Here is a 14034-nt window from a genome sequence, read left to right on the forward strand (position 1 = left end):
CGATAGCACTGCTGAGAGGCTAATATTTCATGAGCGCCGGCGCTCCGCGCTAATGATGGCGTCCCTTTACAGCGGAAAGGCCTCTGGTCGCGTTAGCGTAGCCACAACGTAGACTCTCCTCTGCTGTGTGGATGAGCCCGTAAGAAGAAAGACTCCAACTCTTAACTTGCTACCGGTGAATCCCAGTAAACATTCCTTCCAGCCCAAACCCAGGGAACAGATGTTGCTCATTCTGGATCACCGAGTCATGCCGCTTTCAGCCCAAATAGCTCACGCACAATTACTCTGCCGGGGATCTGTGTGCGTTGCCACATCGCTGCAGCCCCCCCCCCCCCCCTCTGTTTTCTTAATAATTAGCTTGTGTTTTCACAAGAGGGTCGTGTGTGTGTGTGTGGGGAAGCTTTCAAGGCTACTTAATCTACACTCCCTGCTCTGTCTCCCATCCTCTTTCAGCCTCGGCCTTTGTTTATCTCCTCTCTCTCTCTCTCTCCAGTCCTATACCTTTTCTTTTTCTCCTCCTCTCTCCCATCGCCCACGGTCTGCATGATGAATGGATGAGATTGTAGGTGTTTTGCAGCTGCTCCTATTTGATGTGAGGAGCAAAGTCAAATGATGCAACATGGCACCATTTTTTATTTTTTTTCCTCTCCTCTTCTGGAATGTTGGTGAATTTTAGAGCGCCGGTCGTGGTGAGTGTTGCGTGACTTAACGGCGAGGCACGGGTCCTTTCACGTTGTAAACGTTAATATCGAGTACGCCGGAGGCACGGCTCCAGCAGTGACATCAAACATCTGTTTGACCGAAAACGTCAAAGTGTTTTCAGATTTTATTCTGCGACAGCTTGAAATAACAAACAAAAAAAAGTGAGATTTAAATTCACAAAAATGAAAAATTGTACTGTGCTAGCGGGATCCAAGTCCACCGCTAAACACATTCATCCAATTTTTTTAACGCTTTATCCGTAACCGCGGCGCCCATCCCAGCAGTATACAGGTGAGAGGCCGGGGTTACACCCTGGACAAGCCGCCAGTTCATGGACAAATTTTAGAGGAACCTTCTCGCTGTGAGGCAACAGCGCCACCCACTGCACCACCACGCTGCCCCTGTCGAGCACGCTTCCGCTGTAAACACGTCAGTCAGTACAGGAAGTGTTTGTCCAGCGGTCGATTTGCTCAGTGCCGCTCAATTTTATTGATTTTTCCCACCGGCTCAGCCTCGATCACCTTGACCCTTGACGGTGTCTGTTCACCTGTCCTGTGAGAACCGAGGACATTCGTCTGATAAGGAACACACACACCAGGATAAAGGGACAGTCACTTCAATGCCTGTTCAGAATCACCTTTTTCTGCAGAGCAGCAATCTATTGACTGACACACACACACACACACACACACGCTGAAACCTGGACGTCTTCAAAACATCCATCAGCAATCATCAGACGGCCTTAAAGTCGTCTTCCTGCCGTGTTCTCCTGCTAATCTTCACTGTCACAGTAATTACTCTGAGACAAGAAGCCAAGTGTGATTCATAACGATGCTCAAAATGTCTATGAGTTGTGTTGTTTTTTTTTACCCCACGCTGCCAGGGTGAGGTTTCCTGTTTCTACTTGAGCCATCGGTAATAAAAAGGTTTGGACCCACAGCACTGGGAAGGCAACGCTGTGCAAACTGGGTCACAAGTCTCTCAAAGACTCTCAAAGACTCTCCAAGACTCTCAAAGACTCTCCACAAAGTCTCTCAAAGTCTCTCCAAGTCTCTCCAAGTCTCTCAAAGACTCTCCAAGACATGCCTTCATTGGCGCTGCTGGAGGCAAAGTACTACTACTTGTAGCAGCATTCACACACAAACACACACACACTCACATTGCCGATGATGCTATGGGAAATGGGGTCACACCTGCGGTGGGTGGCAGAGGTGATAAATTATGTTGCTTTAAACTTTGGAGGCCGTCTTTTTTGGGCGCCGCTGTTTACCCTCCATTGAAGTATAACGGGAGCCTTTGAAGGCCGGAGCGCCGAGGAGCCGAGGAGCCGAGGAGCCGGGGCTGTCCTCGTGCCGCCGTTGCCATCGCAGCAACAACTCATTGCGTGTTACTCGTGTGCTGAGTGCACGAGGCGGAAACCTCATGCTGGTCAGTCTTGGCCTGCCTGAGAAGCCTTTTGACAGTGCACGCTGCGTCACGCAGCAGAGCTGCCTTTTGTGCAGGTTTGGAGGAGTGATCAGTGGATCCTCTTGTGGCTCCGCTCTTATCAGATGAGGCTGCATATCTGGCTGCTCCTTCTCATTTGTTTCGCAAGCCCGAAGTGATAAAGCGATGTGAGGATGACGGTCGAGACCGCAGCTGTCTCGCTCCCAAGCCTTGTAATCTCTCTGCCTCACATAATCCTCATGCACACATGAATGGGCGTTCACAAAAAACGAAGTGAAAGCACACCTCCAGCACAGCCAGGTATTCACAGGCAGCGCACCCTGGCACACGTGCACAATTACACGGCTATGCAACATGGCCACGTGCACAGAAAAAGATGCCAATTGATGCTAATCCAAGCATGCAGTGCGTGTTAAAGCGCGATTAGCCCATACTGCATGCAGCAAACCGTGCATTTAATATCCAGATTCTGTCACAGGTAGTCGCCGAACATTTTAAATGTTTAATAGGCGTGAATCCAAGTTAGATTAGATTAGTTCATTTCGGCGTCTCTTTTACAGTCGAGGAAAACGTTTCCCATTCGAAACAAGGTGGCTTCCTCCTATCCCTCCTCTTTGAAATCGAGTCCGTCAGGTAAACAACCCCAGAGAGGACAGAAAAAGGAAAAAGCAGCAACCACAACAAATGGGTTGAGATGAAAACCTTCACAGTGCAAAGCATTGAGGCTGTCATTCATCACGGCGCGGCGGCGTACCGTGGGGCTTCCACAGCAATTACTTCCGCCATTAAACTCCCTGTGTTTTTGTAATTTTCCTGCACGATAAGGGCAATTACTGGCAAAGTGAGGACTAATCTCCGATCTGCTCTGTGGTGAGAGGGAAGGCAAACCTCAGCTCTCCACAAGCCGGCGAGAGAAAGTGTACCGCTGTGTTAGACTGCCTCCTCGTGGCTCTTAAGGGGCGGGGAGGGGAGGGCTGCTGATTGGATCGATGGATGAATGAAGAGCTGTTTAAAATCAGCTTTTGCAGAATTGTTTTCATGCAAAAAGGTAATTTCTACTGTGTGATGGTTGTGGCAATTTGCATGCCTTACACACACACTGCATACAACACAGGCGAGTTAGCTCGTGTCTGCAAATAAGTGGTCCTAAGAAGTAGAACTTAATGCTTCGGTTGTCTGCAAAAAGTCAAACGGCTCCTCGTTATTGGCTCATTTTAATCTTTCTAATCCCTTCTATTAGCCAGCAGCGTTTCCGCTGTGCAGCAGTTTGGGCTGAAAGTATCTGCAACAACGCTTACAGAGGATGCAAGTATTTCTTAGCAGAGTATATAATGTGTTCATGTTCCTGGAGTCCAGTCATGTACAGAATATGGACGCAGCTCTTTCTTTGTTTTTACTGTCGACGGCTACATCATTCACATCATCGGAAAAGCAGAGGCCCTTCATCGCTTTACAGTACCCGGCGCTACCGTTAGCCTCAGGCGCTCACATCGAGGCCCGCAGCCTTCCATCCCACACTAGCTGTAAAGCTCGGCTCTGAGTTTAAGAGAGAGCAGAGATGAGAGGGGTTATTGATGTGCCATAAACCCTCTTATTTTATTTGAGGAAGGGCGAGAACTCGGTGTGCAGAGGCGAGGAGGTGCTGCATGGAGCTGCTGGCTTCCAGCGATCCGCTGCGTCTCTTTTCAGGGGAAACTAAGGTGACGTTGTGTTTTTCTGCTCACTCTGGGAGTCCTGCTGATCTGCAACATGCAAAGGATTTCATATCAGATCAATCTTTAACCTTAGATGCACCGTGAACACACTCCAACAGTCATCATGGCAATTCAACTGTGGCGACGCTTCATGCTCCTCCACCTTCATCTCCCATAGACCCGCCTCTTCCTGCAAAGGTGTGTGTGTGTGTGTGTGTGTGTGTGTGTGTGTGTACGCACAGGTACGTAGAACTAAACATGCATTCAGCAGCCTTGTCCACGCATGCATGAGTAACTCCTTCACACACACAGCAGTTCTTGGGGTGATCATTTATCACCGGGTGCAGAATTTATAGTCATGTTCTCCATGCTGGAAGCTCGGACCCAACGCATTCCTCTGGAGATTTATGTCCAAACAGCTGCGGCCTCGTCCGCCTCTGTTAGGACCTGGAAGACAACGCCGTCCTGCGAGTTATGAGGGGGATCCAATCCATTACACACCTCCAGTCAACGTTTGAATGTGCTTATATGCACGTGTGAGCCATTTTCCCTGTGTGTCTTTTTACGTCCGGTTTTCCTGCTTTCACCGTGTGCCTGTGTGTGTGTGTGTGTGTGTGTGTGTGCGTGTGTGTAAAGGATTCAGGGATGGTTTTGTGTTCAGCTTTTTGATGGCTGGACGGTCATCCTTCAGCTTTATGCATCGGAAGCCCAGAGATTAAAGGGTTAAAGCCCTGATTTCACACCGCAGTCGTGTGAACAGTGAGGTTCACACCAGGGGCGAACGTCAGGCCACAGAAACAGGTGAGGTCTGGGAGCTGGGAGGAAGAAGCCCCCGATAATAGTAATGGTTCATAGTAAGGATGACCATTTCAGCCTGGCTGATCATTGGATCCAATACTCAGCAGTTTATCCAATCAAAGGAATGAAAACAGAATGAGATTAAAATGCATGTTTATAATGGTATAGGTTTAAACTATGAAGAAATAACCAGAGTCTGTACAGCAACTAGTAACAAAAGTAGTTCTCTCCTAAATGCTGATTTTAAGTATTTATACTGGAAATGTAAATAATCAAAGTACAAATACCTCAAAACTGTACTTTAGTGCTGGTTAAAATCGTCTGGTTACCTAACTACTAACTACCAATGTCAGTTTCTGCATTAAAGAACTCATCGTCGATCCTACAACTATCAAAGAGCCATCAAAAGCAGTTTCCTTCCGACACAGTGAATCTGTGAGTCTCTCTCAGGGATTCAAACCTATAACCCCCCCCCCGAAAAACTTTATTCTCTAAAAGGATTATTTCCCGTGCTCCGCTTGAACGGAGAGACGGGAATAATATTTATATCATGTTTAATATAATTCTGAAAGGCAGGAATGATTTATCTGATCGTTTAGCTTGTCGATCAGTTGTCGGTTGATTGAGATTTTTGTTCTACGTTACCCATCCTGGAGGTCGGAGCTTCACTCACCTGCTGACTCCTGAACATTTGTCCTGCTGCCGGGATGAAGTTCCCGCCGAGTCAGGGAGAACAAATAAAGCCGCCGTTTCCATCAGGGAAGCTCGTTTCAACACTTCATCTTTTCCCGCAGCGCAGGCTGGAAATGGTTTAAAAACGTCGAACAATCCGTCCTTCGGGTTTGTAAATCATAAGGCGCCACCCAGACGCAGGATGAGCTGCTATGATTTAGCTGCTGCCTTTTCTTCCCCCCCCCTGACGGACGCCATTATGCTCCACTTTTTCCAGTTTGTTAGGCAAACATCAGATGTCAGAGGGAAAGGTGAAGCTGAAAGCAAAGCACGCTGGATCGTAAAGCTGTGAACACCGGATGAACGTTATCAGCTCTCGCCGTAGCTTCGTGCCGCTTTGTGTCTCGCATCATAAAACAAGAAGGTTGACGCTTAAGATTCTATTGCAGAACTTTTAAGTTGACATGGACAAAAAACAACAACAACTGGAACATCTGCTGCTCACTTGTAATTGTAATCTTATTTTGAAGTTATTTTAAAAGTCACTTTTGTGTTGCTGCCACAAACAAACTTTGTATTTCTAAGATGAAACATCAGCTGGGCTCATTTTACTTTCTTATATTTTGTTGATCGGTGACTACTAATAAACTAAATACTGAGAAACCATGACAACCGATGACGTTCAGATCCGTTCAAACTCCGGGATGTTGCAGGATTTTAATCCCAGGTAAGAAAAAAAGCAATTTTTGAGTTTCTGTGCATTCAGAATTCAAACCCCAGCAGCTATCTGAAAGCGATGTTCATCATCGGTTTAGCTCACTTTGGCAATTTGCATCAGATTTTTTCCAGATGTTTTGTGTTGGTGGGGGTTCAGCGCACCTCATCCATTTTCGGGGGGTCTTTGGGCTGCTGCCTTTCCCTCTGTGTAATCTAAACTTCCTCACCACGAGCTGCTGAAAAACGGCATAAATAAACAACCCCAGGGGCGAACCGGGGTTTGGAGCTTGTTATGTCCGTAAGAGTTTGTTTGTTCAAATCTGCTCAAGCGGTGGCATCTAGAGGCAAACTCGGGAGGAGGATACCGATGATGATGATGATGATGAGGAGGAGGGTTGCGGGGAAGAAATCCATATTTTTCCAATATGCGCACCGGGCCGTTCATCAGGCAGAGTTTGGCGCGCGTCTTTGAAAAGTTAGAATCAGCTCGGTGGAAAAGGGAAAAAAAGGTCGGCTAAACAAATGTCATCTCTGGATGCGACGGCAGGGGAGACGAGAAAAGAAAAGCTGATTATAAAAATGGGAAAAGCCACATTCCCGGGAATATAATTCACCGCCTCAGTGTTTCCAGAGCTTGATTAGAGGGACGCATTAAGATTACGATCATTCAGAGGGGATTGCGAAAGGGAAGCGATACGCGCGCTTTTATCAAATGTGGCATCGACTTTTAGAAGAGGACGTCTCGTTAACTGCGTGCGCTCAAACCGAGGAGCCACGCCGTCTGACCCACGGACAGGCCGCTCCAAACCGCTGCCGCGAATGAAGCGTTCCGGACCGAGCGGCGAATCACTCGCTAGCGGGTTAGCATACCAGAGAAACAGCGGCGCGAAAGCTCCAACCAAGGATTCTCTAGGGTACCTTTGATTCTTTTGACTGTGGGAGGTCAAGGTCACCAGGAAGGGAGATGGACAAATGTTTATTTTTGATTCAGTCAATCCTTAAATACATCACATCAATCCGTTTTTAAAAAGCTGCATGTCTAAAAACATGCGAGATGCAAACTAATAACTCGATTCACAGAATCCTTTACGAAATACAAAGACATGAACGTTCCTCGTGTGTGTAAAACAATGAGGGCGTACGATTATACACGAGCTTCCTCGTTGCCCTGCGAGCGTAACTCGTATCCTCCTCAGCAGCGATCACACCGTTCACGCCCTCCCTTACTTCGGCTTCGGCAGCTTGCGTCGTGGAGCATCGCGCGTTTTCTCCGCTGCTTTCTTGGACGCAACCTTCGTTCTAGACTTTTTCTCATCCGGTTCATAGAGAGCGTTCCTGACGAAGCGTGCAGCCGCCCCCTTATCCAGACGAGCGGCTTTCTTCTTGTCGCCGATCTCTTTGACCTTGTTCATGTACGTCCTGATTCTCTCCTGCAGATCAGAGCGGCTGAAGTGAAGTCACACGAGTAGAAAACGAGCTCAACTCAAAAAGCGAGAGAGAGACACACGCACACACACGTACCAGTTCCTGTTTGATTCCATGTTCTCTGGGATTCACTCCTCGGGTAACCAAGTACACTGGAAACAACAACGGGGTGTCTGGTTTAATACGAGTTAATTATCCTGTTAGCTGTTTGGATCGCTGTGTTGTAACACTAGTACAGAGTGATAGTGGATCAGAATAGGGTGCTTCATGTTTACTGTGTTTTTGGATTGGTAATGAGACGTGAATGAAACAAAAACTTGTGCAAGGATAAAGTCCTTTTGGCCTCTCGGTTCATTTATCACATAAGATGCGTGTGAAACTGTGTTCAGGAGCCGTTACAGAGCGATTAGAGTCAGAACCATCATGTTACAAAACACTCGGACTTCCTGCATCATGTACTACTAATAATAATAATAATACAACACTGATTGTGAATCCATAAAAACTTACTCCAGAATAATGAATTAAGTGTGTAGGCAGACATCAGATCCAGCTTGGCTTGTTCCAAAGGGTCCAGCTGTTTGATAGACCAGGTTAATTAAATTAGTACACACATCTTGTTCCGGGTTATGACGACATTTCCAACACGAAGCTGAACAGAAGTGAAAATGCTCGCTTTGTTGACAAATCCTGAACACGGTTGTGATAAATATCTCCAGCCTACTTTTTGCTCGAGCTCATTCCTGGGCATCGAGATCAACTTTTCCAACATGGCTGTGACAGCAGAGACCGAGAGGTCGAAGCCCCGGAGCTGGTCGTCGATCTCGTCGGGGAAGTCCTCTTTACTCCCGTTCGCGGCCATTCTCCTCTGCAGTTAGCTAGGAGAGTTATCACAAGCTAAATGTACGAGCAAAAACATGCGAACATTGCGGTTGTATAAGCCCAAAATAAAGGAGAACACTTTAAATCCATTAAGCAGCACTTATTACCGGTATGGGGTCAATAATCCTCGGTCGAAATCAATTTTGAATAAACAAAGCAAAGCTTTTCTGTTGCAGAGACAGCTAGCTAATGGGCAAACGTCTCGCGCCAGCCCTCAGGAAGTGACGTCAAATCTTATTCTTCTCCTCTGCCCTCTATTGCCGCCTACCGTTGGGAATAGCAAAGTACACGTGAAATGCTTTAATTCCGTCACACATTTAAGCATTAAAAAGTCACCGCTGGCTTATTTGCTTTGTTTTGATTTGCTTGGATTGTACTCTTTGAAAGTTTGAACCTTTATTTTTGTGTCTTATTAGCCGATAAGAATAAAATTAATACAATCACTAACAAAAGAATCGCAGTGTACCGGGATGCCAGACATCCCGGTTATATGAACTGGCGGCTGGTCCAGGGTGTAACCCCGCCTCTCGCCCGTTGACTGCCGGGATAGGCTCCAGCACGACCTCCGACCCGGTAACGGACAAAGCGCTTCATGAATGAACGAACTATTAAGATCGTTCCTCTCACGCTCATTTGCAGCAACCCAAAGCACATCTTCTCGAGGCCTTACATCGAGATGCTGGTTCGGAGGTCAAAGGTTGACCCACTCAGCGGCTCTCCTCTCAGGGACGATTGGAAGGTTGACGAGCCGGACCTGGATGAGAAGATGTCGGCCGCGCCGGTCAAGTGTTTCTTCGCTTACCGAGGTGAAGCGTCGAGCCTTCGCTCCTCCTCTTGAATCAAGATACTCTAAGAAATACTTCTACTAGCGGAAATACTTCTACTAGCGTTAATCTGCGAGTCATTTACCTCACTGGAGTCTGAGGAGTCGGTGTTTGTGTGTCGCGCTTCAGAGAGACGCTCTTTGTTTCCCCTTTGACTTTTAGAAATCAAGCCTCTCAGACTGGATAGAGAACGCTCCTGTTTTTATTTTCAGAACATAAGACATCGCAGTAAAACAAGCAATACACAAATGTTCACCAGAACCCGGGTGTTTAAGGGAGAATGAGAAGCATTAAACCTGAATGTCCAGTTATTCCACTCATTGAGACTCATTTCTTCACCCAGTTGGAGCCTTATCGCTTAAACAGACACATTTTTAAGGGATGGGATGAAAGACGGCAACGCCATCAAATGACTTCCAAGTCGTTTAAACATCTGAACCGATTCAGCCTCGTAAAGAGGCGGCGATTCGGACCCGAGCCGCGCCGCAGCAGCCGCGTCTCGTTGCGCGGCGGGCTCGCTCGGATCTCCTTAGCCCGCCTACTTTTTCACACCAGGTTAAGTTTGGTGACGATGAGCACGCGGACCGACTGGTCAAACCCCGAGCACACGCACAGGCCCTGCTTTTCGGCGCTCCAGTCCAGGCTGGCGATTGGCTGAGTGGACAGAGTGACGTTCTGTAAGAGGTTGACGGCGCCAGCGACGCCCACGTCCGTGTCGCCCGAGTCCTTCTTGCTCCTCATATCGGGATACTCGCTGCAAGCGACAGGAAATTTGCAGATGTTCAGGAAGTTAGCCTCCGTGATGCTAATTCTGTAGCTTGAGATACTGGCACCGTTAAGAATGACTCACTATTTCCACAGATGGACGTTTCCTCCTCCCCCCGCAGTCATGAAGATGTCCCTGTTCTGAGGCAAATGCCTCACCTGCCAGACTGTCGACTTGTGAGCCTAAAACAAAAATGCAGGAATCATTTTCGTAAAGAAAACAAATCGAGACGTGGAAGAAAATCAAATCTACCGCTGAGGTTCGAATAATCGGACCTTCCTGCTCGGTGGGTTTTGTCGGGTTTGTGTTTTCTTACACACTTACAGGCCCCTCTAACCCTCTGCATGCGTTGTTCCATCCTTTTCCAGTCTGGCATCCAGAAACAATGAGATTTGTGGAAAAGATGATAAAATCCAAACTACATAATACTGGCACCCCCCCCCCCCCCCCCCCCTGTAAAAACAGCTGCTTTTACACCACAGGAGAGTAAAAAGCGTCCCGTCCAGCCCGCTCCACTCCGGCCAGTTACCTTTTCAGAAACGGAGGCGAATCCCTTGGTGGGGTGCTGCGTCCTCACGTCGAACACGTGGAACTTCCCCTCCAGCGATGTGGCCACCAGCTTGTTCATGTTGATGTCTTTCCTGTCAAACTCCACGCAGCACACCTGGACGTGACGCGAGACGGATGAGACAGGACCGGCCGTCACATCCCTCCCGCTATGGCGTTCAGTCGTGTCGATGCCCTCACCCCATTTTTAATGTTGGTTTCCCAGCGCAGAGACATATTCCTCAGGTCGAAAAGTTTCACGTCCCCGTTGTCGTAGCCCGCGCACACACAGCGGTCCTGGTCGTTGAAGGAGTGACCTGTTAGGAGGAGGAGGAGGAGGAGGAGGAGGAGGAGGAGGAACGCTCATTTTATGACCTCGGACACGGTTTTAAGACGCATCCAGTGGCGCACGGCCCTCGTACCAAAGGCGACAGTCCAGCAGTCCCTCTTCATCTCGCCTTCCACGGGCTCCATGTTCGCCACAGGCGAGTCCTTCTGTCTGGGATCCCACACCTTTACCGTCCCTGTAACGCACGCGCTCATTTTGATGCCGCAGCCAACGCGACGCATCAAATCCCTCAATGCCGACTCGAGCTTTTTACCGTCTCTGCTTCCAGTGACGATCTCAGGCGCACCGTCGCCAATCCCCAGGCCGCCCACGCCGTCAATACTGTTCACAATCTCTTTGTGGGCCTTTACGGCGTACACGGGAACTTCAGGCATCTCCAGATTCCTGTAAAAAAAAAAAAGACTCAAACTCAACTCAACAAATTTAAAACATGCATTGGGTTTATTTATGGGGGTGCAGCTCTCACGTACCATATGTTGAGATTTCCATCAAAATCGCCAGTTGCTATGTGTCTCTGTCGAAGAGAGGTGGCTCCAAACGTTCCACACTTTATGGGCTTGGGTTTCTCTACCTGAAACAAACAAACAACAAAAAAAAAAAAACAGCGGTTTAAACGCTTCTTAACATGAGTGAAATAATAATAGAAAACGTTTATGACAAGTAGAAAGACTAATAAAGTCATTGATAACGTCTCTTCACCAATACGTCCATATAAATGGCACAACAACAAAAAAACTCTATGATGACAAGCAGGGTCGCCCTCGTGCTCTCTGTTGCTATGGAAACACGAAAACAGACTGGTCCAGAAATCCCAAGCGGGTTAACTGTTGTCGGAAAAACGTTTCGCAAATGGTTTTAACCCAAGAGGCAGCAGGAATAAACGGATCGACCTCCTTGATGAGCTGAACCTCTCCGTGCTGCATCTCGTAGATCTGCATCACTCCCGTTCCGCGGGCGAAGTTCCCCAGGCAGACAAACTTCGCACTGCAGGGAATCCATTTTGTGTCGAAGACGGTGTAGTTTAAGCTCTTCTGGATGTACGCAATGATCTGGGGCTTCGATAGAGGCGATGACATCATTGCTATTTGGGAGAAAATGTGTAAAAAAAAAAACACAACAACAAAAAAGCCCGTCAAGTCAGGTGGCTGCTTAAACAAATGACGTTGATTCGCTGCACTCCCACCGAAGCGCTCTGTGGCTGTCCAAATAAGCGCCTGATTAAATGTTGACATTTCAAGTAAATAAATCACGTGTTTTCGAGGCACATTAAATATTTGTTGGTATTAATTTACTTTTAGACAATTTTATCCATATAGAAATACACTTTTAGAATTTTTAACACGAGTGTTCATTATTTTATTTATACAGGCGTCGACGACGCGGCTTCTTGGGTCCTTTACGCTGCACGAGGATACCCTCATGCCCGTCGGTCGTCGTCCAGCTGAGTTTTGACGTTTTTAAAGTAGTTTTAAGGATGGATACTGACCAAACTGCAGTCGCTGCTGCCGTCGCTGTCACGGAGAGCACAAATGACGCAGATTCTTTCACGAAGGTGAAGTCTAAGAAGACGCAGAAACGGAAACGTGAGCAACACGGAGCGGACATGGAGACCGAAGAGCCGATGGCGAGTAAGCGGCCTCAGTTTCCACCAATATCTGGAGCAAAATTAAAGGTGAGCGTTTCAGAATCAGTTTGTTATATTTGTCTTCTTTGTGAATTTTCACGTGACGTTGCGCAGTTAAATAGTCTTGTCGTGTGTTATATTTCACGCTGTGAACACACACACACAACACACGTTGTGCACCATTTTTCCTGTGATTTTCTTTACTCCGGCCTTTAGTTTTGTTTTCCATGAAGACATTGTGATAATAACTTGTAAAATAGATTTGATTTTTTGTTTTCCATTCGTTTCAGGGCCCCGATGAGATGCGCAAAATTGCCGTCCCGGCTCACAGGTACACCCCCCTGAAGGAAAACTGGCTGAAAATCTTCACCCCGATTGTAGAAAACCTGCAGCTCCAAGTTAGGTTCAACCTCAAAACAAGAAATGTTGAAATCAAAGTAAGTCGTACCCTTACCACTGTTTGCACTGGTGCTTTTTTTTTTTTGCGACCCAAAGTGAGTCTGACTTTTTCTTTCTTTCTTTCAGACGTGTAAAGAAACACAAGACATCAGTTCCCTCACGAGAGCGTCAGATTTTGTGAGAGCTTTTATTCTAGGATTCCAGGTTGAGGTAAGTAAATATTTGGAAGGTTTTTAGTCTGTTGTAGAATAAGAAATCCCAGTTAATTCTGATGAACATGGTATTTACTTCTGGATAAACTGAGATCGGATTGTTGATCTTCTAATCCTACACGTCTGTTTCTCTCTAGGACGCTCTCGCTCTTATCAGACTAGATGAGCTTTTCTTAGAAAGTTTTGACGTCACTGACGGTAAGACGACCCAGGCGCTTTAATTCTCTTAAATGTTTTTATTATTCAAACGTGACTTTTGTCCTTTTGATGTGAACTCGTGAGTATATTTTAGCTGTGATTCCGTGTTGTCTCTCATGGCAGTGAAGCCTCTGAAGGGAGATCACCTGTCCAGAGCCATCGGGAGGATAGCAGGGAAGGGAGGGAAAACCAAATTCACCATTGAGAATGTCACCAAGACTCGCATTGTGCTTGCAGACACGTGAGTGCTCACTATTCCTACAGCGGCATGAATCGATGGCGAGAGATTTAACCCTTTCTTCTGCTTCTCAATAGGAAGGTTCACATATTGGGCTCCTTCCAGAATATTAAGATGTCCCGGACAGCGATATGCAACTTGATCTTAGGTGAAGCGGATTTGACTCTATTTGATTTGGCACCAGAAATGTCGCTCGAATGCTTGACGTCGTGTTTGGAGCAGCGCTCTTTGAATCCACATTTTTTTAAACAAAGCCCTTTTGCTCCAACAGGAAGTCCCCCTTCAAAGGTCTACGGCAACATCAGGGCGGTGGCCAGCCGGACCGCGGAGAGATTCTGATGTTCGATTGGCTAGCTGCGTTTTCATCTTTGATCCGATCAGGGGAAGGCGAACAAACCGTCGGCGTTGCTCTGCACGCCTGGTTTATGTAAAGTAATCTATTACATGTTAATTCATGAACACTCACAGAAACTGTATGCAGCTGAATAAAGCTTCAGTATAACTTTACGTTCCGTTTGGTTTTCTCCGAATGAGGTTTTGAG

General features: G+C 47.1%; 3 protein-coding genes across 4 annotated transcripts; 1 reads left to right on the forward strand and 2 right to left on the reverse strand.

Annotated features, from left to right (window-relative positions):
* Window positions 1-6995: 6995 nt before the first annotated feature.
* Window positions 6996-8552, reverse strand: c1d (C1D nuclear receptor corepressor). The gene is made up of 5 exons (XM_068741424.1): window positions 8444-8552; window positions 8179-8332; window positions 7965-8031; window positions 7551-7606; window positions 6996-7459 (listed from the first exon to the last, which is right to left on the reverse strand). The coding sequence occupies exons 2-5, from the start codon at window positions 8314-8316 to the stop codon at window positions 7253-7255; spliced, it is 468 nt and encodes a 155-aa protein (XP_068597525.1). The 5' UTR covers window positions 8317-8332; window positions 8444-8552; the 3' UTR covers window positions 6996-7252.
* An 835-nt stretch (window positions 8553-9387) lies between these two features.
* Window positions 9388-11897, reverse strand: dnaaf10 (dynein axonemal assembly factor 10). The gene is made up of 8 exons (XM_068741450.1): window positions 11712-11897; window positions 11292-11392; window positions 11075-11205; window positions 10895-10996; window positions 10674-10789; window positions 10456-10590; window positions 10011-10108; window positions 9388-9914 (listed from the first exon to the last, which is right to left on the reverse strand). Exons 1-8 carry the CDS (start codon window positions 11895-11897, stop codon window positions 9707-9709), a joined length of 1077 nt encoding a protein of 358 aa, XP_068597551.1. The 3' UTR covers window positions 9388-9706.
* A 332-nt stretch (window positions 11898-12229) lies between these two features.
* Window positions 12230-13999, forward strand: pno1 (partner of NOB1 homolog). 2 transcript variants are annotated; one of them, XM_068741285.1, is made up of 7 exons: window positions 12230-12499; window positions 12736-12882; window positions 12971-13054; window positions 13194-13254; window positions 13378-13495; window positions 13570-13640; window positions 13764-13999. In XM_068741285.1, the coding sequence occupies exons 1-7, from the start codon at window positions 12296-12298 to the stop codon at window positions 13829-13831; spliced, it is 753 nt and encodes a 250-aa protein (XP_068597386.1). In that variant the 5' UTR covers window positions 12230-12295; the 3' UTR covers window positions 13832-13999. The 2 variants fall into 2 exon arrangements, with proteins under 2 accessions (XP_068597386.1, XP_068597385.1); XM_068741284.1 differs by having other exon boundaries at window positions 12230-12493.
* The last annotated feature ends 35 nt before the right edge of the window (window positions 14000-14034 follow it).

The sequence above is a fragment of the Brachionichthys hirsutus genome, chromosome 7, assembly GCF_040956055.1.
Source record: "Brachionichthys hirsutus isolate HB-005 chromosome 7, CSIRO-AGI_Bhir_v1, whole genome shotgun sequence".
NCBI classification, from domain to species: Eukaryota; Metazoa; Chordata; class Actinopteri; order Lophiiformes; family Brachionichthyidae; genus Brachionichthys; species Brachionichthys hirsutus.